This window comes from Dermacentor albipictus, chromosome 7, assembly GCF_038994185.2.
Source record: "Dermacentor albipictus isolate Rhodes 1998 colony chromosome 7, USDA_Dalb.pri_finalv2, whole genome shotgun sequence".
Lineage (NCBI taxonomy): Eukaryota > Metazoa > Arthropoda > Arachnida > Ixodida > Ixodidae > Dermacentor > Dermacentor albipictus.
The window spans coordinates 78,902,033-78,927,338 of record NC_091827.1 but is presented as its reverse complement, the minus strand read 5'-3'; the positions used below and the strand labels follow the sequence as shown (position 1 = coordinate 78,927,338).

At 47.0% G+C, this 25,306-nt stretch overlaps 2 protein-coding genes across 5 annotated transcripts in view; both read left to right on the top strand.

Moving 5' to 3' along the window:
- Positions 1-964: 964 nt before the first annotated feature.
- LOC135899004 (uncharacterized) overlaps positions 965-25,306 on the top strand; it is a 154,162-nt gene continuing 129,820 nt past the window's right edge. For both annotated transcript variants that reach the window (XR_011507185.1, XR_011507184.1), the window contains exon 1: positions 965-2,926. The gene's annotated coding sequence lies outside the window, so the exon portion shown is untranslated. The remainder of the gene's footprint in view (positions 2,927-25,306) is intronic.
- LOC135899001 (uncharacterized) lies at positions 4,509-9,354 on the top strand. Of its 3 annotated transcripts, XM_070521326.1 has the most exons (5): positions 4,509-5,100; positions 6,189-6,309; positions 7,415-7,498; positions 7,568-7,660; positions 8,613-9,354. In XM_070521326.1, exons 3-5 carry the CDS (start codon positions 7,448-7,450, stop codon positions 8,916-8,918), a joined length of 450 nt encoding a protein of 149 aa, XP_070377427.1. In that variant the 5' UTR covers positions 4,509-5,100; positions 6,189-6,309; positions 7,415-7,447; the 3' UTR covers positions 8,919-9,354. The 3 variants fall into 3 exon arrangements, with proteins under 3 accessions (XP_070377427.1, XP_065284326.1, XP_070377428.1); XM_065428254.2 differs by lacking the exon at positions 6,189-6,309; XM_070521327.1 differs by lacking the exons at positions 4,509-5,100; positions 6,189-6,309 and having other exon boundaries at positions 7,207-7,498.

Below are 25,306 nucleotides of genomic sequence, written 5' to 3'. Positions count from 1 at the left end.
TGTGCATTTGTGCTACCCTTATTAATGAGCCATTTTTTGCCTATGTTCTTGACTATGTAAACGCGTTTGTGTGGATGCGTAGACGTGTGCTTTTTGTTGTACTTTTAAAATGCAAATAAAATATTTTCAGGCTTACTCAATCTTTGGTGTCGTGTGCGTTTATTCCAGTCGAGGCCATCGTGCCACCTGGAAACCGCATTTTGTCAGTAGCCCTACACGAAATGCAACAGCTGGAGCGCGGCGGCACAACTCGGCGTAACGGCGGCGTAATAAACGAAAAACCGCTCGGGATGCCCTTAAAAGTCAGTTCAGAGTGTGCCTTAACTCGATATGACTCAGCGCTACATGTATTCTGCGTCTCGATCGTGCTCCCGCCAGTTTGGTTGCTGTGTGGCAAACGTAGCGCCCACTTAATACAGGCGCTACGTTTGCTACACAGTAACTAAACTGGCGGGAGCACGATCGAGGCGCAGAAGCCAGAAACCCAGTAAAGCCACAGAACACCTGGTAAAGCGTGTGCAAAACCCCGTTTCCGTTTCCTGTTGTGCAGCGCCACCCGTGGTCACATACTTTAGTTCACGACGCCACCGCTACGCTTATTTCCGTAGCACTGTGGAAGGTACAGTTTCCCTTCTCTAAGTTTGTATAGGTGTTCTATGATACAGTGGCCTGGCCGTACGCGCGCGGTGGCCACGGCCGTAGGACAAGAACGGCACCGAGAGCGGCGCTGCTGCGCCGGCGTTGAGAGCGCCGCATGCGAAGCAAAATTTTATTAGCGAGTGGTACCCCTCTCCCATCTCTCGTTCGCACCGCCTTGATTGCCTCCTGCACTGCGCGTGTTTGGGCACGTTTCGTGCCGCGCGCGGTGTGTGCCTACGTGTGTGCGCGTGGACATTTCATTGGAAGGGCGATGTACAGTCTGTTTCGCATTTCTGGGAAAACTCGGAGCGCATTGCATCGCGATGCGGCGAGCGCTTGAGTCAGGCGGCGGCAGCAGCTCGCGCAGGTGCTCGAGGGGCGGGATCTTGAACGGCGTCGTCTGGTACGGCGGCGTGCGCTGGCCGCATTGTCGGGAAACGTCCTACCATCACTTGCAGGGCGCCGATCTGATCGTTACTGCGTGAAATGAGCCGGTATTCTTTACTAAGCGTTGTGCGACGCCCACTGATACGCCTCAAAGATAAGTTCATCGCTGCAGGGCAGTCATAGACGACGTACTGATTCCACACCTTCTTGCGGCCCGTTTCTGGAAGGCGTCTATATATTGCCGCGACGCCATCTGTGCCCAACCACGCTGACGACGAGGACGACGACCTCGTGGGTGCAAGCGAGCGTGCTAGAGAAGAAGAAGCGAACACTGAACGCTTGTTCTAATTGTCAAGATTAAAATAACGCTCTCCACTCTTGTCTCAAGTGAGCCGTGACACTGGTGGACGTGCTGGGTATCGCATCATCACCTCATGATAGGGACGACTCCTGCGAGTAGCCCTGCGTCCAGCCCTTCCAGACATCATCCACGCGTCGAGACACCTGTGCACCGTGCAAGCCGCCGCCTGCAAGGTCTGTGCCCGGAATTCGGTCCCTTGCAACGAACTTCGTCAGCGACCTCAATGACTCAGGAAATGGCCATTGCAAGTCCAACACAGGTGACTATCCAAAACAATCTAGTCCCCTCAAGCTTCCACGGTGACACGTACGAAGACGCCGAAGACTGGCTGGACCAGTACGAACGCGTAGCTAAGGTCAATCAGTGGCGTCCGGACCAGAAGCTATCTAATGTGTACTTCGCTCTTGAAGGTAGCGCAAGGACGTGGTTCCAAAACCGCGAGGCACATTTGACAACGTGGGACGAATTTTGCCGTCGGCTACTTGACACCTTCGGAAGCACTGATCGCCGAGATAATGCACAACGACTTCTCGAGTTGCGCATTCAGAAGCCCAATGAAAGTGTCTCCATGTTTGCCGAGGACATGTCTCGTTTGTTTCGTCGCGCGGATCCCAACATGCCGGATTCGAAGAAGCTGAGCCATCCCATGCGCGGCGTCAAAGAACAGCTATTCGCTGGTCTCGTGCGTAACCCGCCTACAACAGTGGAAGAATTCATTAAGGAAGCCACAGCAATCGAGCGGGCGCTCCAGCAGCGTTGTCGGCAATACGAACGCCTGACTAACGATGCGCCTGCAGGAGCCGCAGTACTGACAGCGACAGACGAGACCTCGCTGCGTCAACTCATAAGAGACATTGTGCGCGAGGAGATTGCGAAGCAAACTGTGACACCGAAGGAGTTTACTGTCGCTTCGGTCGCTGAAGTTGTTCGCCAAGAAATTCGGCAAGCATTAGCACCTCCTGAGCCGCTCCCTGAACTGAGTCCCGAGCCGCGCTTCGAGCCACGCGCATATAGCTACGCAGACGCTGTCCGTCGCCCGCTTTCCACCATGCCGGTACAGCAGTACCACCAGCGGCCACCTATTGCTGCCTGGGCACAGCGGGAACATTTCAGGCGACCCCAGCCTCGCAGGACCGACGTATGGCGCACTGCTGATCGCCGACCATTGTGTTTTCACTGTGGCGAACCAGGGCACATTTATCGTTTTTGCCCTCATCGCCAGCGTGGCATCCAGGGAATGTCACCTGCCACTCCGCGCCAGTTTCCAGAGAGACATCCACGCTTCGACGACAGTGTCAGTCAGGAACAAGGCAGCTCAGCTAATCTGCGGTCGCGCTCGCCGTCTCCATTACGTTATTCTTCGCCGAACCGTCGCAGTTTCGCCGACGTGGTACGAGGCCGCTCTCCAAGCCCACGGCGGGGAAACTGAAATCAGCGACCTCCGGGGGGAAGGTTGCAAGTCGTCGAACCGCCGAAAATCCCCCATTATTACTAAGAAACGAGCACAGCAACCCGGAGAAACGGGACGCCGACGAATTTGTAAGTGCCGCCCTACTCTTAACAATTGATGGGCACGACGTGACAGCTTTAGTTGATACTGGTGCAGACTTTTCGATAATGAGTGAGCAGTTGGCAGACCGGCTTAAGAAAGTCAGAATGCAATGGACGGGCCCTTATATCCGAAATGCCGGGGGCCAGATAATGGTACACTCTTAGCACGGTACCTTTTAAGGTAACCTTTAATCACGAGTAACTTATAAAATAAAGGTTACATGCGAAATATGTTGATGTTTTAATTAAATGTTGTTACGTATATATATATCTATAGGTTACAAGAATCAAAATTGACTGATTTAGAGGTTAATTCAGCGCAAAGCGCCTTGTAACCTTTAGATTTTAACCTCTAAAGAACACTGCAGCGCATCAGTGAGGATACCTACATCATGGATTGGACGTTTGCTGATAAATGTATCCTAATGTGTTCGTGTTCTGCATTTATGATCTGGTTATTACAACCGTAGGACTTTGGCAGTTCGGGCTGTATTCGGTCTTAATTTCTGTCAGCCAAGCAGTTACATTTTTCACGATTTAAAACCAACAAATAAATCTAGCACGATCGCACTTGCAAGTTCATCTGCACGCTGTTCTTTGACGACCCTCCATACTTGGCGCACAGCCTTATTTGAAGTATCAGCAACGAAGACTGTGTCATCAAATGATGTGGCATGCACTGCCTGCGGAATCCCAGCAGTCGAACGTGACGGAAGCCCCCTGCTCTCGCACGCATTCTAGCCACCATGAGACAGGCATGGAACATCGGTATTTCAACACGAGAAACAAAAGCGGGCGAGTTTCTTTAGAAAAAATGAATATTTTTTAACAAATTTCATGTACGAGGCGAGAAGGAACAGTAGAAGAAAAGCACACGAACGCGGTGGGTCCTTCAGTAAAAGGTTGTTGAAAACATTGGATGGTTCTATCATATATCAATATAATTCAACTTGTCTACTAAAATGTCCTTGTGCAGAACCTTTCAGTTGTCTGCATACATTTTCTGCCTTTAACCGGGTTCGTTTCATTCCCTGCACTGCCTTGATGCTGTCAACCAAAAATTTTCCATGCTTCAACCATAACCGCTCAAGATGAGGTTAATAGTGTGCAAGAAGCACGTGCCTAAGAAAACCATGCCGACACGCGGTACCAGCTAGGTAGCGTGCGTACATAAGTATAAACGCGCGGCGAGGGATCTGGGGATGCGGTACGCGCTACGGGACCCGGCGTAACTGCTTTGAAATAAACAACCTACATGTCGGCGAACCATTCTGCATTGCACTTAGGATGTTTTAAAAACTTGCAGCAACTGATTCCACTGCCAACTTTCTTTGGACATTATAAGCTGTGCCGAAGATTGGCATTACAACGACCGCAAATTTAAGTTACAGCAGACACGAAACGCGCCAAACGTTCAGTGAAATCAACAGGATGCCGCTACACTCACATAAAAGCGAGCGCCGTCCGCTCCGTTGTCTTTTTAGGAGACATAGACAGATGAAAAGAGCGTTAAATGTGTGAAGCCGCCAACTGAGAAATAAAATCTTTACCACTGTCCAAACACGAAATGCTTCCACAATCACACCAATAACATCACTGGCACCTCTGACATTTATTTCTGTAATTCATTGCTTGTTTTCATTTTTTTTTCCTTTTTGCTTGTGCCTCTAAGTGTCTTTTTCTAACATGGCGGCAGCGAGCAGGCATCAGCCACACCGGAGCGCGGCCATCCACGGTGCTATCATCTCTCCTCCTCGGTCCAATCGAGATAGCTCGAGTTGCACGCTGGGAAGATTTTAAGCGGGAGCGGGAGGCTCGGAGCCGGCGGGAGTGGTTAGCGCGCTGTCGTCCTGTCCTTGTTGTCGTTCTGAGACTGCCATTATATTTGACTTGTTTGGATACCATCCGATCACCATTGTGTGCTGCCACCACTTGTAGCCTGCAGTAGTTATTACCGCTTCTACTGGGAACTTGCGCCATCCGCTGCACCCTCATGCCTTTGTGCAGCAGAGACCTTTTCGGTGTGTTGCGCGGTCGCTGCAACGAGCCGGGTTGCGAGTGCAAGCGATACACCATTCTGCGCCTGTCGGAAAGTGACAACCTGGTGAGGTGTGACTATTGTGACCACGTCCCAAATGCACACGGAAAAATATGTGATCTCGGTAAGCAGAACTTTTGCTTTAAATTATTTTTGGGTGGATAGTACGTGAATTCTTTATAGTTCACAATTAAACATTTGACATAATGCATGCTCTCGCTGCGCGTAAGTATTTCTGAAAAAGGTTATTGTTGATATATTTGCTTCTTTATGCTCTTCGATTTACATTGAGCTAAATTCGATGTTGTCATGTTGTCATTTTGTGCAAATATTGGATTAGACCTTTCTAAAGTATTGAGCTTGTCGGCGGGATGAGTTGTGTCCGGGCAACTAAATGACCTCAACAATACGTTTCTTGTACTGGCGCCGTGCTTTGGGCTGATATACTTGACAGAAATCGTTCAGTATTGTACAACTCGCCTCGCGCACCCTCCGTTAGCCATGCTGTGGTGGTGCGTGACTGCCCGCGCCCTGGCCTGGAGGTAATCTGCGGTGTGTGCAGAGGTCGGGCAAGCCGAGGCGGTTCGTGGTTGCATTTCCGCTTTCTTTCGGTGCGCGTAGTGCTGGAGGTCGCGTAATCTAAAAAGTTTGGAGACGCGTTTAAGGGAGCAACAAAACAAACGTTCGCTCCCCTCTGCGTTCTTCAAGTCAACTTGATAGCGATTGTTCGCGGTCGTCAAATGAGATATGTTCATTTATGCCTGTGCTCGCGTGACACCATGGTTATTGGTAAGCTAATGATTACTGTTACGGCAGGTAAAACTACGTACCTTAGTTTGAGTAGTGGTCTAATGCTTTGCTATCGCTATTAGTGCTTCGCTTTTTGGGTAAAAATGCGTGTTTTTTCTATTTTCTTTTAGTCAAATGGGCCAGTAATTTAACATGGGAATTGGTGGTTAGCATTGACTAACTGCGAAGCATACACAATTCTCTTTTTACCGCAATGTCACCCCTTCTCTTACAACTTGCATTCCAATTTCGCACAATGATGTATAATTATATACAGCGTTGTTCCAGAGAATACATGTTGTATAGCTTTCGCACGAATTTTGCTTATGTACGCGTCTCTTTTTTTTGCCTACAGTTCTGCAATGCGCTCTGCATTACTTTGTGAACACTAATGATGTCGTTTCGTTGCGTCTATAATTTCAGAAACGAAAAATGCAGCTGAGGCAAAGGTGCAATGCAATGTGCTAGGCACCGTTGTTCGAGGCCTCAGTGTCACATGAAACTGTGAAAGCTTGCACATCTAGTCTCTCCTCAGTGCAATATGGTTAGTATAATGTGGAATGTTGGCCAAAGCTTTTTTGATTGCCTAGTGTATCAAATATTTTAAAGCGAAGCTTTCTTTGCCACTTCCCTCGGCTTTTCCACTGCTGCTGCTGTCGCTGACCTGCACGCGGCGTCGGGGAGTGGTTGAGTACGTAATGTATATAATGAACGCAGTGTGCGAGAAATTACATTGTACTTGTACATAGTAGGGACGCGGGAGTGGCGTCTGAAAGCCCTTTCCAGCAAGAACTGCGTGGGCGTCGCCACAATGCCCTCTGGAGTTCTTTAGTCGTCACAATGTCCTCTGGTACTCCTCGGCCATCGACACAATTACCTCTGGAGCGCTGTAATTACGCGTTATCCTTCGGTATAAGCATTGTAGAAGCTGCAGCGCTTTTGTACTCACGTGCAAATTTCCAGAGGGGAGATAGTCAATGGAAAGATAATACAGAGAATTTGTAAAGCCAACGCCCTGACCAAACGGATGAATAATAGTTGATATTCGCTCGTGGCGCCTTGCATACATAGTATGATCGTGGAAGAATGGAAAGACGCCACCAGAAAGCATGCTTCATTTGGGGTCGCTTAAATAAAAGAAAAGTCGCTACTAGACATGGCAACAGTTGCGGAGAAACTCTAAAAATGTTAGTTTAAGAATGAAACGGCACGTTTCTGCTATTTCTGAAAAATAAACACCCTGCAAGTTTGTACATGATGACAACTGATGCAGGCGTGCAGACGCAAAGCTGCACTCAGTACCGCAGCGTCAAGACGACAACACGCAAGCGGCTGTCGAGCAAATGAACATTTCAGCCAAGATGCCATGCGCCCGTGTGAAGAATGGCAGTGCTAAATTGCTTGCAGCATACGAACAATGGCGCACAACAATGCCTCGAGCAAATACGCCTCGCTGTTTGGTGTACTACGTAGGCAAACACAAGTGGTGCACGTAAGGTAACATTTAACATCGCATCATGACTGTCGTAGGCCGTCAGCATCACCGCCAAATATTGCCACTGAACGCAAACAGCACAGAAAGCTTTGCTTGCATCGATTCCCACAGTGCGTGGGATCTATATATATTCTTTTTCTTTTTTTTGCTTTAGAGAGGACTGTCCCAGTTGGTGCCTCCATAGAAAATGAATCGGCCTGAATGCCTGTGCAAGAATCACAGCCTGGCTGCTCTAAAGGTAAATGCATAGCGCATACAGGAAAGAATTGGTTTCATTGGGTGCTTTGTTTTCACTTGTTTGTTTCAGACTCCGCACCGTAGTCCCATGTGCAAGAGCCCCCACTTGACAGCCCAGTGGTTGCCATGGACAAAGAGATCCGCGATACTGAATGCGGGCAAGGTATGTGATGTGAAATATAATTTACTAGTTCATAAGGAGAACATCTCAAATGTAACGATACTAAATATTACACTCATTTGTAAACTTTTCACATATCGTCCAGAAAGCTCTCTGCATTCACCTTGTGATTACTTTTACTCACATCTGTGTTCCTGTTCAGTACTTATATTGTAGCATTATCATTTGTATTGGTCAGTGGTGCGAGTCGAGCGGAGCATCATTACGCGATTTAATGTTGTCGCCTTAGATTTTCTTCCCCTGAAATAATACTAAGGATGGAGGCATTGCTCATACTTTATATGCGCTTAAATTGAGGTATGGTAGTATTTTGGTGCTATTTTTTATTCACTACTTCCGTTTAGCTAGACTGCACGATAATTAACACATGAAGGCACAGAATGTAGAGAAGGAACAAATTAATGAAATTAGATGAAATTGTTAAATTACATTTAACAATTTAATTTAAATGTGATTTATTGCATTTGAAAGTTAATAAAGGTCAGGTAAGTAAAAACCGTAAGAGACATCCTGCCGGACGGAACGTGCACACAGCCAGCTCATGAAGTGTGCGATGCTGCACCAATTTACCTGGTGAAATCTCGTTAATGCGTATTTTGTGGGAACAGGGCATAATTACGCGCTAAACAGTAGTATCCTTTAGTGAGATTTCACTTGTATATAGCTGAGCAAACAAACGAAAATTGGTATTATACTGATTACTTTTAATAAAATAACATTTCATTGCTTTTTCCTGCATGCTTTAATGAGAGCTAAAGGTGAGCCAGTTCTAATTTTCCTTGATGTAGAATGGTTGGGCTCTTTCGGGTTGAGTTGTGCTCTGCATCTGCAGTACTGCACGTTTTTGATAAATTTTACTTCGTCAGTTCACATTATACTGTGCATATTTAATGTTTGATAGGCGAATGTTAATAGGCTCTAACTGTCTTTGTAGGCTCCACTGCCCAGTGGTGATATCCAGATTGCAGCTCCCCACGTCTACACATGCAGCGAGCACACGTGTGTTTATGCTGGCAGCAGGCAAGACATAATTTGGGTCTCGAACGGCAGCCTGGAGCTAGCTGTAATTTATTGTATTTTAACCTACTACATCAAGAACCTCGATTATCCATATGCATTTGCACCATTCCTGGCGCTGATGCAGAAATTTGTGCTTCCCAGCAAGGTTGTGCCTAGAGGGCTCATAAATAACAGATTGAAGTGTTTCTTTGCTCTTCTGAAGAAAAAGAATGTGATTTGATTCAAAGTCTAGTTAACAATTTTCACCTTGCATTAATGTTCACTTGTTGCCAGGAGGTGGTGAACAGATGCATCATTTTGTGCATTACAGTTGCATGCCTTTCTATAACTTTTTTATTGAAAATTACTGAGGTAATGCATCCATTCATGCAAGTGGCATTCAGTATTGTGCACAAGTATTTTATTTAGCTGCTCAAAATTCCTAAATTCGTGCAATGTGAATTATGGCGGCCTTTCTTTGTCACTGAGTTATTCTAACTGCTAGCCTCTAGATGATAGAGTAATTGTGCAGTACTCTGCATAGCAGTGCCGAAATGACATTGTTCAATATTTATTTTAAATAGGTAGTGCATTCAAGAAGTTTGAATCCCATCCTTGACATTTTAGCTAGACAGTAAAATGTGTCTTGTAGTAATTTTAATAAAAAAATGTTCACGTTTGCATTGTCACAAGGATCTAAACTGAGAGTTCACTATGCTGTAAGCATCACCACTTCCAGCCTTTTGTCATCTGGCCCACAAGCCAGCACTTCGCACATCTCCTGGTTAAGCTTTGTCTGATGTTTGTAAGAGCAACAAGTTGTCTTCTGATGCCAGTGGTGGTCAATGCTAACACTAAGGAAACGTTGCTCAGGTATAGATGGGCTGCATGCATGCATGGCCTTGTGGTCCAGTCTTCTTTTTTAGGTTCACCTATAGCCAATACTTTGTATATTCTTTGCATCGGCTACATTGCATTGGCAACGTCTTTATTGACCTGCCTAATGCTGCACATTGATGTGTCAAGCTTTATTTATGTAGTGTCCAATGTGGATCTGAACACAAGTGTCCAGTTTTTGTTGCTGCAATCTGATATAATAATCTTTGCCTTGTTTTCTTGCTTCCTGACAGCAGTACAAGTTTTTACATGGACAGTTAAAACGAAGTTATTGACGACATGCATGGCTGAAACACGGTGATATGATTTTAAAAATTCCTGTGTTATGATGCAAGTGATTGTATTCTGTTGAATTTTCAGATCTAGTCATGTGCCAGCAAGGCCTGCTGTACTTCTGGTGTATTCTATGTTGTATTTTCAAATAAAGATGTTGCATTCTGAAGTTACCTTATACTGCCTGTGGAACTGTCAATTTATACTCAGATTATTTATACAAGCTAACGGTGCCTCCTCCTCAGGCGTTCAAATTGTGTTTTGAACTGTATTTTTGAGAACATTACCGTTACATATTTGCTCAAAATGTGCCGCACGGGGAGTTTTATTTCGTCAGAAATCCCAAGGGATACAGTAGAGTAGTATCATGGTAGCCCTTCGTTGGCTGAAATACAAAGATTTAAGTGATTTAAATGAAAGTAAACTTTTGACACCACATTCAGTTGAGCGTTTTTTTTTTCAGAGAATTTCATGTGGGCCCCGCTCTTTACATGGTCCGACGAGCCGGGTGCGGCCTAGCAACGGGGAGGCGCCACCTTGGGTTTTGTTCCAGAAAGGCCAAATCTCCGCATGGTGCACCGAGTCGGCTGCCGCCAAACAACAGAGGTGCGTCATTTCCTTCTTTTGCGGTTCTCTCTGCTTGCGCCTCTTCTTTCTTGCGCGCTTCTTTTCGCGGTCGGATTAAGCAGCCGACGACCATGCCCGGAGAAACGTGAGCCCTCGCGGAGGACGCCACTCGGCCAGTCCTTCTTGGACATTGTCTTTACACGTGGTTGCGCTTCGAAATAGTTCACCTGTCTACCTCGTGTAGTTTCCACAGGAAAGGGTGTCCCTGTGTCTCTCTCAGCCTAAGCAAAAAAAAGAAAAGAAAAAACTGCGTTTTGCTGGCAACTTACGCAAGCCGTAACATCTCTTCGACTGCAATGATATCTAGTCAAAAAATTCTCTAGCTATCACAAAGCACAAGGAGGAGTGCGGGAGAACAGATCTCCACTTACGAATGGCATAGCAAGTGACAGACGCATACTGTTTTTGGGTACAATTGTGTAGCTATTAGCAATAAATGAAGCATTTGCTTTGCTTATGAACAACGGCAAGTGTTCAGGCCCTTTACCCGTGCTGTGTTTTTCTCCTGCGCATGCATTTGCGTTTACTGTATGGATTGTACCAAGGGTATCATTCAGCATGCAAAAATTAAAAAGCAGAATCAGTGAGCTGAAATTCATTTTTTTTTTCATTTTCGCGTGCTAGATGATACCTTAGGAACAATCCACCGAGTAAACACAAACGCATGTGCAGGAGGATCAAAACCGCAACAGGGCGAGCCAAAAGTCTGAACACTTGTCGTTGGCAAAGCGAAAATTTGCCTCATTTATTGATTAGCAGCTACAGAACTGTAGCCCAAAAAATGAGTATGTCACTTACAATATACTATTCAAAAGTAAAGAAATTTCTCTGGCTCCCGCGGTCACCTTTGTTGTACTTCTTGGGGTAGTAGGCTGCATTTTGTCTTAATATTTTTTAGGCCAAACAAGAGATGTTGCGGTATGCGTAAGGTCTAGGTTGCCTGCAAAACGCAATGTTTCTTTTTTTTCTTTTTTCTTACTTAGGTTCAGAGAGACACAGGGACACCCTTTGTCCCGAAAACCGTACGAGGTGGACACGTGAACTATTTCGAAGCGCAAGCGTATGTAAAGGCAGCGTCCGGAAAGGACTGGCCGAGGCGCTTCCTCCGCGAAGGCTCACATTTCTCCGCGCACGGTTGTAGTCTGCTTAATCCGGCCGCGGAAAGAAGCGCGCAAGAAAGAAGACGCGCAAGCAGAAAGAAGCGCGAAAGAAGGAAGATACGCACCTTTGTTGCTAGGCGACAACTGCCTTGGCGGAGCATGCGCAGAGCAACGGGCTCTTATGAAACATACCGCAGAAAGAAGAGCCGCGTCCCCGTTGCTAGGCGACACCGGCTCTATATATGGAGCATGCGCAGCACGGTGTCCATCTGGGACCTCCTGCAAGCCGCTTTGTGTGAACATTTTAATCGTTCAACCGGTATATTGTAAAAGTAACCTTTATATTTAGGCAAAGGCACTCAATACTGTATGCCTATACTAGAGGTTAAAGTGTTGTAACCTCTAGTTGAGGTGCACGCTTTCTTACCTTTAATAGAAGTTAAATTTGTAAAGGTTGATTTGTAACTTATAAGTTAAAGGTGCACAAATCTGTGAGAATGTACCCCTTTAGTAAAGGTTACCGTGCTAAGAGTGTACCTACAGGAAAATGTACTGCACGGCTCCAGATAGGAAATACAGCTTTTGTCGCCACTTTTATGATTTTAAAAGATTGCTGCAGATCACTCATCCTTGGAATGGACTTCTTGCGGGAGTACGGCGCCGTGGTTAACATACGGGACGGCGAGATAACCTTGTCAACTAGTACAGACACGAGCCAAGACGAAGAGCGCCGACGTACATCGTTACGTGTCGCCGACGACGACGTCTGCATACCACCACTATCATGCAGTCTTGTCTCCGTAAGTTGCGGAGAACAGTTTGACAAGGACGGTGTAGCCGAACAACTAACTGCACTTCTGTTCCATCAAGGTATTGCCATCGCTCGGGGTATCGTCAGCCTAATCGGCGGTCGCACAGAGGTACTACTGACAAATTTTACCAATGAACGCCGGCACATCAGTAAAGGCACCGCTGTGGCATACTTTGATGAAATTGACCACGTTCAACACTGCTTTGCTGTACAACAGGAATCAACCACCGATACGATGTCATCTATACCAGTCGTCGACGTTGACCCAGGTTTAGCGCCGCAACAGAAACAAGGGCTCAGAGGACTGATTGACCATTTTAAAGACTGCTTCTCTACAACGTCCCGAGTGCGTCAAACACCACTGACGAAACACCGCATCATTACGGAGGAAACAGCAATACCCATCCGACAGCATCCGTATCGCGTGGCTGAGAAAGAGCGTGAAGCAATACAGCAGCAAGTCAAGAAAATGCTGGACGATGATGTTATCCAGCCGTCGAAAAGCCCTTGGGCATCGCCCGTGGTACTCGTTAAGAAGAAGGATGGCAGCCTGAGGTTTTGTATCGACTATCGCAAGCTCAATCGGGTCACGAAAAAAGATGTGTATCCCTTACCACGCATCGACGATTCCCTCGACAGGCTACGGCATGCACGTTACTTCTCATCGATGGACTTAAAAAGTGGATACTGGCAAATAGAGGTCGATGAGCGGGATCGCGAAAAGACTGCGTTTGTGACGCCTGATGGGCTCTATGAATTCAAAGTTCTTCCTTTTGGTTTGTGCTCCGCCCCAGCCACGTTCCAAAGACTAATGGATACTGTTCTCTCAGGCCTTAAGTGGAAGACTTGCTTAGTGTACCTAGACGATGTGATTGTTTATTCTGCCACATTTGATGAACATCTCAGTCGGCTACGGTCAGTTCTTCAAGCCATACGGTCCGCTGGGCTTACCTTAAAACCTGAAAAGTGCCACTTTGGCTATTAAGAACTACAGTTTTTGGGCCACATTGTAAGTCACACAGGCGTCAGACCTGATCCTGAGAAAATCGCAGCCGTCGCAAAGTTTTCAAGGCCTACGGACAAGAAGGCAGTCAGACGCTTCCTGGGCCTATGCTCATATTACCGGCGATTTATTGCGGGCTTTGCACGCATCGCCTCACCACTCACCTGCCTAACCAGAGAAGATGTCCCGTTTATGTGGGGCGAGGAACAGGAGGCGGCATTTAACGAGTTGCGGCACCGTCTACAAACTCCGTCTGTTCTTGCCCACTTTGACGTGGATGCGCCGACAATGATCCACACCGACGCCAGCAATGTGGGTCTAGGTGCCGTCCTTGTTCAGCGGCAAGACGGCGCTGAGCGAGTCATCGCTTACGCGAGTAGAACACTGTCACGTGCCGAGTCGAACTACTCCACCACAGAGAAGGAATGCTTGGCTGTAGTATGGGCCATTACGAAGTTCCGCCCGTACATATATGGCCGCCCATTTCAAGTCATAAGTGACCATCATTCTCTCTGTTGGTTGACCAACATGAAAGATCCATCTGCACGTTTGGCACGCTGGAGCCTACGGCTTCAAGAGTACGACATGACAGTGGTCTATAAATCGGGAAGACAGCACTTAGACGCCGACTGCCTTTCCAGATCACCGATCGAGTCGTCAGGCCGAGATGATGACGAATCCGCAGGCTTTTTAGGAGTTGTTAGTGCAGCTACCATCTCTCAACAACAGCAAGATGACCACGAGCTCGCTTCACTAATTAATTTCTTAGAAGGCCGCACCACAAACAAGCCCAGATTGTTCTCAAGGAACTTGTCATTATTCTGCATGCGCAACAGTGTTCTTTTTAAGAGGAACTTCTCTTCAACATGGAAGAGATATCTACTGGTCATCCCTAAAACTCTCCGCAGTGAAATCTTGCAGGCCTGTCACGATGAAGCTACGTCGGGCCACCTAGGCTACACAAGAACATTAGCGCGGATCAAAGAGAAATACTACTGGCCACGGCTCGCAACACACGTGAAGCACTACGTTCGAACGTGCCTTGACTGTCAGCGACGAAAAGTGCCACCTACGAAACCTGCCGGACTATTACATCCCGTTCAAGTGCCGGAAACACCGTTTGCACAAATTGGGATGGACCTTTTGGACCCATTCCCAATATCAACTGCAGGAAATAAGTGGATCATAGTTGCGACAGATTACCTTACGCGTTATGCAGAAACCAAAGCACTTCCGAGCAGCACAGCAGCCGAAGCCGCGCAGTTCTTCATCGAAAACGTCGTCCTTAGGCACGGTGCTCCAGCGGCCATCGTAACCGACAGGGGAACCACATTCACGGCTGAACTTTTGCGAACTGTACTCACGCTCAGTGGCACAGCACACAGAAGGACGACAGCTTATCACCCGCAAAGCAATGGACTTACGGAGCGCCTCAACAAGACCCTTGCAGACATGTTGTGCATGTATGTCGATGTGGAACACAAGAACTGGGACCAAATGTTACCCTATGTAACGTTTGCTTACAATACGGCTCGGCAAGAAACAACAAGAATGACGCCATTCAGACTCCTCCACGGTCGAGAAGTGACTACAATGCTAGATGCTATGCTTCCTCATGATTCCAGCGATTCCGAGAATGACGCCGCAGATTTTACAGAGCGCGCCGAAGAAGCAAGACAGCTCGCACGCGTTCGCATAACTAGCCAGCAAGACCGTGATGCGCGACGTTACAATCAACGCCACCGATGCGTCGTCTACCAGCCCGGCCAAAGAGTCTGGGTTTGGGCTCCAGTGCGCCGCCGAGGCCTCGCGGAGAAACTTCTGCGCCGATACTTCGGACCGTACAAGGTTCTACGACGCCTTAGCGACGTCAACTATGAAGTCATTCCTGACAGCCAATCCTGCTCGCGGCGCCGTCAGGACCTGCCTGAGACTGTGCACGTGGTGCGCATGAAACCTTATTTGGCTGAATGACATGGACACTTGCTGGTGGGCTGGACACCGGGTGCTACCCGCCAAGCATCGGGACGATGCTCCTTCTGAAGGGGGGCAAATGCCGCGACGCCATCTGTGCCCAACCACGCTGACGACGAGGACGACGACCTCGTGGGTGCAAGCGAGCGTGCTAGAGAAGAAGAAGCGAACACTGAACGCTTGTTCTAATTGTCAAGATTAAAATAACGCTCTCCACTCTTGTCTCAAGTGAGCCGTGACAATATTCTCACCGGATAGGTCACCTATCCACACTGCTCGCGTTGTGCAAGAACTGCTGGAAGAGCGGGCAGTCAACCTCTTGGAGTGGCCGCCTCTATCCCCGATCCCCGGCGCTAACATCCTTTAACATGTCTGGGGCTCGTTGAAAGTATCGCTGGCGCACCATCCCCTCTATCAGTCTCCCGAGGATAGGCTTCGATCCACCATCGCCAGCGACTGAGACACTGCGAATGAACACTACCCCGAATCAAGTCATTCTACACTTCACTGCCTTCCAGGATGAGCACAGTCATCGCTGCCCCTGGGGACATGACGAGATACTAACTGAAGTTCCGAGCGTGACGTGTCCCATTCCCCGCCTGCGGGCAGGGTCTGTCTGGTGTAGTGAACTATTGTCGAGAAAAATCGCTTCCAGCTCATTGTCTTAACCTAAAACATTCCTTTAATCGTATCCGTTTGTTTCATCGTTTTCGACCCCCATAATTATCATTGTTGAGTGCTTTATTTTCCTTTCGAGTCAAACAAAGACTCGGCACGTTGCGCACACATCTTGGTGTGTCTTGTAGCTGCTTATTACGGTAGCACACACAGTGATAAAATATACGTGCACGCGCTCAGTACCCCGGCCTTCCGAAAGCACAAAGGAAGCGCGCTCTCAAAAGAAGTTTGTGGAACTCAATTATCGCCAATGAAGGCTCAGAGTTTGGCGACGCACAACGTTTAGTAAAGGATATCAGCTCAGTTCCCGCAGTACCGATGACATCGGTGCACTGCCCCTGACAGTAGCACGCTTCCCGACAATGTGGCTAGCGCGCGCCGCCGTAGTTGACGACGCAGATCACGACTCCGCCCCTCGAGCGTCTGCGCCAGCTCGAGCTGCTGCCGCCGCACGACTCCATTGCTTGCCGCATCGCGATGCAATACGCTGCGAGTTATCACCTAAGTGTGAAACAGACTGTACACGCTTCTATTTGCCTTTAAGAAGGTCGGTACGCTTGACGATTATGTTTATGGCTGCAATGCGGCGAAAGGGCAGCATCTGCTTAACCATGTAAGTGACGCTGAGCAGACAATTGACAACGACATCGTATGTGCCGCCGGAAAAATTGTCAGCACATACGATGCGGCACATACATACGGCACATACGAGCTAAAGTCATTTTTTTTTTCAGTTTCACACAATAAGTTTGCTACAAATCAGTGCTACAAACCGGACAGGCCGCCATTGGAATATGAACCTGGCAGCGTTTAACGCTAGAACGTTATCTAGTGAAGCGAGTCTAGCAATGCTATTGGAGGAATTAGAGGGCAGTAAATGGGATATAATAGGGCTCAGTGAAGTTAGGAGGCCAAAAGTAGCATATACAGTGCTAAAAAGCGGACACGTCCTGTGCTACCGGGACTTAGCGGAGAGAAGAGAACTAGGAGTCGGATTTCTGATTAATAAAAATATAGCTGGTAACATACAGGAATTCTATAGCATTAACGAGAGGGTGGCAGGCCTTATTGTGAAACTTAATAAGAGGTACAAAATGAAGATTGTACAGGTCTACGCCCCTACATCCAGTCATGATGACCAGGAAGTCGAAAGCTTCTATGAAGACGTGAAATCGGTGATGGGTAGAGTGAAAACCAAATATACTATACTAATGGGCGACTTTAATGCCAAGGTAGGCAAGAAGCAGGCTGGAGACAAAGCAGTGGGGGAATATGGCATAGGCACTAGGAATAGCAGGGGAGAGTTATTAGTGGAGTTTGCGGAACAGAATAATATGAGGATAATGAATACGTTCTTCCGCAAGCGGGATAGCCGAAAGTGGACGTGGAGGAGCCCGAACGGCGAGACTAGAAATGAAATAGACTTCATACTCTGCGCTAACCCTGGCATCATACAAGATGTGGACGTGCTCGGCAAGGTGCGCTGCAGTGACCACAGAATGGTAAGAACTCGAATTAGCCTAGACCTGAGAAGGGAACGGAAGAAACTGGTACATAAGAAGCCGATCAATGAGTTAGCGGTAAGAGGGAAAATAAAGGAATTCCAGATCAAGCTACAGAACAGGTACTCGGCTTTAACTCAGGAAGAGGACCGTAGTGTTGAAGCAATGAACGACAATCTTGTGGGCATCATTAAGGAGTGTGCAATGGAAGTCGGTGGCAACTCCGTTAGGCAGGATACCAGTAAACTATCACAGGAGACGAAAGATCTGATCAAGAAACGCCAATGTATGAAAGCCTCTAACCCTACAGCTAGAATAGAACTGGCAGAACTATCGAAGTTAATCAACAAGCGTAAGACAGCTGACATCAGGAAGTATAATATGGATAAAATTCAACATGCTCACAGGAACGGAGGAAGCCTAAAAACAGTGAAGAAGAAACTAGGAATTGGCAAGAATCAGATGTATGCGTTAAGAGACAAAGCCGGCAATATCATAACTAATGTGGATGAGATAGTTCAAGTGGCTGAGGAGTTCTATAGAGATTTATACAGTACCAGTGGCACCCACGACGATAATGGAAGACAAAATAGTCTAGAAGAATTCGAAATCCCAAAGGTAACGCCGGAAGAAGTAAAGAAAGCCTTAGGAGATATGCAAAGGGGGAAGGCAGCTGGGGAATATCAGGTAACAGCAGATTTGTTGAAGGATGGTGGGCAGATTGTTCTAGAGAAACTGGCCACCCTGTATACGCAATACCTCATGACCTCGAGCGTACCGGAATCTTGGAAGAATGCTAACATAATCCTAATCCATAAGAAAGGGGACGCCAAAGACTTGAAAAATTATAGACCGATCAGCTTACTGTCCGTTGCCTACAAACTATTTACTAAGGTAATCGCAAATAGAATCAGGAACACCTTAGACTTCTGTCAACCAAAGGACCACGCAGGATTCCCTAAAGGCTACTCAACAACAGATCATATTCACACTATCAGTCAGGTGATAGAGAAATGTGCGGAATATAACCAACCCTTATATATAGCTTTCATTGATTACGAGAAAGCGTTTGATTCTGTCGAAACCTCAGCAGTCATGGAGGCATTACGGAATCAGGGTGTAGACGAGCCGCATGTAAAAATACTGAAAGATATCTATAGCGGCTCCACAGCCACCGTAGTTCTCCATAAAGAAAGCAACAAAATCCCAATAAAGAAAGGCGTCAGGCAGGGAGATACGATCTCTCCAATGCTATTCACAGCGTGTTTACAGGAGGTGTTAAGAGACCTGGACTGGGAAGAAATGGGGATAAAAGTTAATGGAGAATACCTTAGTAACTTGCGATTCGCTGATGATATTGCCTTGCTTAGTAACTCTGGGGACCAACTGCAATGTACGCTAACTGCCCTGGAGAGGCAAAGCAGAAGAATGGGTCTAAAAATTAATCTTCAGAAAACTAAAGTAATGTTTAACAGTCTCGGAAGAGAACAGCAATTTACAATAGGCAGCGAGGCACTGGATGTCGTAAGGGAATACATCTACTTAGGGCAGGTAGTGACGGCGGATCCGGATCATGAGACGGAAATAATCAGAAGAATAAGAACGGGCTGGCTTGCGTTTGGCAGGCATTCTCAGATCATGAACAGCAGGTTGCCAGTATCCCTCAAGAGAAAAGTGTATAATAGCTGCGTCTAACCAGTACTCACCTGCGGGGCAGAAACCTGGAGGCTTACGAAACGGGTTCTACTTAAATTGAGGATGAGGCAACGAGCTATGGAATCGAGAACGATAGGTGCAACGTTAAGGGATAAGAAAAGAGCAGATTGGGTGAGGGAACAAACGCGAGTTAATGACATCTTAGTTGAAATCAAGAAAAAGAAATGGGCATGGGCAGGGCATGTCATGTCATGAGGAGGGAAGATAACCGATGGTCATTAAGGGTTACGGACTGGATTCCAAGGGAAGGGAAGCGTAGCAGGGGATGGCAGAAAGTTAGGTGGACGGATGAGATTAAGAAGTTTGCAGGAACGGCATGGCCACAATTATTACATGACCGGGGTTGTTGGAGAAATATGGGAGAGGCCTTTGCCCTGCAGTGGGCGTAACCAGGCTGAGGATGATGATGAGAAGACGGAAGTTGAAAGTATTAGTAATCGTTCCTGCTTCGGCAATGCCGGCAGGACCAAGACGCGGGCGTGTATCGTCCAGTAACTCGATCGATCGGTGCAGTGGTGAAGCGGGAATCAACCCCGGTCATGTTCAATGCATCATGCACATATTCAATTTCTCGGCACGCGTGAACTTCGGCCACTGCTAGCGCATACAACAGAAGTGGTTTCCATTCTCGGGCAGCGCACACACAAACGAAACACGAGAAAGAAGAGAGGACAAGCGCTCGTCGAACAACTTAAAGTTTTTATATGAATAAAAGGATTATGTACCGAGTAATTATTAAATTCATGTGGGTTACATATAGAAACCGTCATGCACTCAGGAGTGATCAATGAACGAGCTCGCTTCGTCTGCCAGCTTACTTCGCTCGGCGCACCGCAGTAATCCATGCCTGTCGTCTGCTTTTTTCGTAGCATTTATTGTGAATCGGCAGAATATCACTGGTGGCATCAACCCTTTCGTGTTTGCATTGCTGTCGTGACAGTTAACAACACAATAATAATTTTCGGTCATCCAAAGAGGCGCCGTCGCAAACAACAGACGTTTCACGCGCAGCGCGAACTGAACGCGGGCGCGACCTTTAAGGGAAGCGGCGGCGGAAACCTACACCCGTTGGAGATGAAATCGTTCCGCCAGGGGAGAACCGAGCGCTGGCGTCTAGGATGAAACTTGGCGTGCGGTCGTCCACCATTTTCTTCCCCTCCCCAAGCCTTGCGCGCGGCGGAAGGCGGCGCGCTTGCTCCTCGCTTTCGACCGTTGCGTGCAAGGAATTGAGCTGCGATCACCGACTCGCCCCCGTGCGCTTTCACTAGCACATACAGCATACGGCGCGCGGCGACGATTTTATCACCCTTGCCCTTTATGCGGAACCTCATGGCAACGCCATGGCAGAAATGCGCCTCGAGTGTCCATATAAATGCTATCGCACTGAAAGAACAGCTCGATGCATCGTACCTTGTCGAAAATTTGCCCGTTGCTGGGCACAATGGTGAAAAATATGGTAATGGGCAAGGTGGGTGATGGGCACCAAGCTGGGTTTCGGGCAGCATGCTGGATGTTGGGCAGCGTGTTGTGTGATGGGTGGCGTGCTGGGCGATGGGTGGCATGCTGGGTGACGAGCGGCATGGTGAATAGGACACGCGCGAACACCAGTGGCAATGCTCCACCAACTGGCCTACGTCATTCTCTGTGCTACAGTGGAGTGCTTGTACAATCATTGCATGTCGTCTGCACAAAGCATCAACGAAGTGTCCTATACGCGATGGGCGACTGTATACCACATTTATAGACAGAACAGGGAGCAAGAAAAGAAATACAATTCTTCTGTGGCACGATGGAAAAAAATTACCTAAAAGTAATTCTACATCTTTGAAAGATTTTGCACTCAGAGAATATTTCATAATCTGTATTGTATATAGAGCAGCTACTTATTGCTAATTAGGCTCTGTGAAAACTACGCATTGTAATTTACAGATATCCTTACCTGTCGTTACTTATGAAAGAATGGCATACGTCTCAGAAATTATCAGAGGATCTATGCATCTAGGCTCATTATGTAAACAAGGCCTATTTATCATTACAGGTAGTTATCGTATTGTCTGGTCCGATAATTAGGGTGATGAAAAAATGCAATGTGCTGCATTTGCTTTAATATCAACCCTCATAAATGTAAATATATTTTTGCGGTAAGTTTCGTATTGCTTTTCTTAGAGAAATCTATTACAACTACATTGCAATAAAGCTGTACATCTAATCTCAAAACAACGCCACTAAAGAAATAGAACATGCTGCTTTGGTCTTCGATAATGCATATAATGTACCTTGTTGATGGACAGTTAAGTTCGAACTACACAAGAAAGCTAGAAATATCTGGGTGATCCTCCACTGCAGCCAATAGGGCAATATTCATTCAAAATGTGGCATACATGAATTCTACTGTTATTCTTGTACAGGATAATGACAGCTTCAACTCATTCTAATGCTTCGTTTTTTTTTTGGCAGCTATGCACTAAGCTTGTCAAGTCAAGAAATACGCCAGATCGTTCACACCAGATTGCCTTTTCGCACATGGGTGCGATGTATGTTGTATGCCCGTCCTTTTATTTGCGGCAAGCCCAGCATGGCATGTTCAACGTAGTACTTTTGGTGTTCTCGCCTAGTGCTTTCTGCAGCCTGGTGTGGTGTCTTCTTAAGACCATGTTTGTGCTTTCTGTTGTGTTTGCAAAATTCTAGTATGCATGAAATATTCGTATGCATGAAATTCACGCATCAAATGCGTGAATTACATACCCTAGTTTCATACCGCTATGCGCACATTTACTATGCTAACCAATTATTTACTTTCATCGCTAGATAAGAAGTTGTAGTATGAGAAGCAAAAGACCAGGGCGAATATTTGTGTATTCATTGAACATAACGTTTCAATTAACATTCATTTTTCTAATAAAATATGAGAAGAATTTACTGAGTGCGCCAAATCTTCCCGCACGAGCTCTGTTGCCCTGGCTACCAATTAATTTGTCAAGGCAAAATGATAAACCTGAGTTGCTTAGTTTCTCGTTTTTGACTAAATGATGGGCACCTCACTCTCATGTCTAGAAAAATTTTGTAATGAAACTTGGCTGTCTTGTGAAAGCTGCAGCCAGCTCACAGCCAGTAATACCCTGTGATCCTCTGTGAGGTACAGCACTGCCTGAGAAGGACAGTGATTTTTTACATCACTGGAAATTGCTTCATAGCAAAGCCATGACTCGAATCCCGGAATTTTCTCGTCTCCATCGATAGAAAAATACATTTCATGAATTTTGAAGCGAAAGTTTCTGTCTTCTTTAGAATGACGCATACAACATACAGCACAGGACTTGTTTCAATAAAGAAAAATTACAGAAAAAAAGCATTGGAACAAAATGATTGATGATAATACGCGTGCGAACAATGCAACGTCCGTAGCATTCCTCCGCATGTGTTCTCGGTAAGACAGCTGCTACGTAAGTTGCCATGGCAACAACAGAGTACGAAGTAGGGAGTGACGTCACTAGCCCGGTAACAAGGGGAAGCAAGTAGCGCTCCTTGCATACGTTTCTCGACTACGGGTGCATATGCTGCCGCGGCGCCGGCACCCTACGAAATCTCTCATATAAAAAATGTCAAAAGCAGTTTGCAGGTTGCTCTCCGCAGCTTCGCTGATCAACCACCTTCACAAAGTGCATCGGCCTACCGATTTTCTTCATGACATGAACAATGTCTTTTGATGTTGTAAAGCTACCCCGTTAGCAGTTTTCGCATTAGGCACTGGTTGCAAAACAAGGCACTGCGCAATAAATGCAACGAGGCACTGCGCAACAAGGCACTGCGCAATAAATGTAACCGGCAATGGCAGGAACGTCCAGTGGCATTAGTATGGAGACTGCACACACAATAATATGAAAGTAAATATTAAAGAGAGTATACAAGGGACGCATAACCAGTTTCAGTGAGCTGAAGTAGAGTGCGAAAAGAGGTACAGGCTCTTCCAGCCAACCAGAAGAGCTTTCTTAGTATGTGCGTCTGATATCCCTCTGAGCGATTCTGACAGCCGAAATTCAGCTTATATCTCTACAACACTTCGCTTGTGCTATGAGGTTGTCATTACAAAAACCACAAATAAATAAGTACTTCAAATTTTACATAATAAGAAGCGCAAAAGAACACGAACATAAAGAAGGTACCCATATGCTTGATGGGCACTATAAATCAAGTGAAGGATTTATTGACGAAGGAAGAGCAATGCACGCACTTGCGCATACTTTTCCTTTTGCTTGCAAGGTGAGGGCAGGAGTGCTCACACATTTGACAAACTAAATTCAGAGCGTAAACTATTAAGAGACAGATTAAGGGAGAAGACGGGACATAGCCGCGTGTCCAGTTTTTTCTTGTGCCCTATCATGTGTATTTGTGGTTCGCGGCCTGATCTTAGCCATGCTTCCATATCAACTCGCCCATTTTTCACTTATGACGAGATTTGTAAGTTTGGTTGCTAATGCACAAGGGCTAGAAGATTTTGCTAGCTTGCTCGTTGCGAAGCTCCAAAGGAAGTGGGCGCCCTGGATTCAGGCATGCATGAGCCCTGCCGGAAGTGGTCTGCCAGATGTCGCCCCCCGCGAATGATTTTGCAGCTGAGCGATGCTCTCCAAATCTGCGCAACGGCCGGCCTGGCCGTATCCTGTACACCACGCCTACTCGACATTCCTGGAAACGTGTAGTGTGCTATGTTGTGCAGCTGACCTTGGCAGCACCATTCTCAATACTGAACATATGTGCAACTTACCTCGCACCGAAAAAATTACCAGGATGCCGCCTTTCTCAGCCACCTTATTGATCCGGTGGGCAGGTCATCAACGTATGGCCCAAGACGCAAGCCGCATCTTTTTGGTTTCAAGCTGAATGTGCCATGTCTGGCTTCCTCAAATCGCTTCTTTAATGAGTCTTCCTGCTATAGAAGCCAATAATTCTACGGAAAAGACACAATTGCGCAGGTTAAGCACTTGGAGGCTGCATCCGCAAGAGTTTTGGAGAGTAGTGTGCATGGAGTTTGCAATACCCCTTTTCAATATCTTGGAATGGGCCTAATTGTAGCCATGAACTAGTTGTTTGGTCTGTGGATGGTACCTTCAGCACAGCTGACCATCATGCAAATGCATATCGTGAAACTGGAGGCGTCCCTCTTCAATTACTGAAAGGTGAATTCAATCCCTTTGCCACACGAATAAAAAACACCATATGCTTTGTCCACAGACTTCTCTAAATGATCAGGCAGCACATCCGCTGGATAATTAAGTAATCATAAACATATCTAAAAATGTGTAAAACCTTAGTTCCACATACGGTGCCAAGGTATGCGGAAAAACGTTTTTATAAATATCGCCTAATGCCTGAGAAATACATGATCCTAGAAAAAAAATTAGAAGACGCTTAAGCTTCGCCTTCAAGAGTTTAACGCGACAGCGTTCCCGTCGACCCACCAAGGGGTGTAAGACAATGGGCTACGGCGGAGCGATCACTTACGAGGCGCCCCGCATCGGACGCGGTGAGCGTCGAGCAAGGGAGCGTTCGGCGCGGCAACGAAACGTGCGCCGTAGCAAGCGGAACGAACCAAAGAACTCTGTGTCTCGGAGCCCCGGGGGAAACGACGCATGCCAGCCAAACGTCGTGATCGGCACGGGCAGAGAGATAGAGAGATAGTTATCTAAAGAATGGAAGGACGTTTGATTCTGCAACCCGTGTGGGAGCAAGGAGAAACGTCGTCAGGGGAGAGAAAGTCCGGGACGCGACGCGCCTCGCGTCGCGTCCGCATTCACTAGAGGTGCTGTTGCACCGCTTTGAAGCATGGAACTCGTGGCTGAGTGGTAGAGTCTCCGTCTCACACTCCGGAGGCTCTGGTTCGATTCCCACCAAGTTCATCATGCAAGTTGTTTTTTATTCATGAAGTGCCAGCCTGGATTTAACGCTCACGGCCAACGCCGCGGACGCTGACACCAACACCAACGCCGACGACACCGGCTTTTCTGCGACACGAGCTCCTTAACGCTGTCGCGTTAATACCATTTTTTCAAG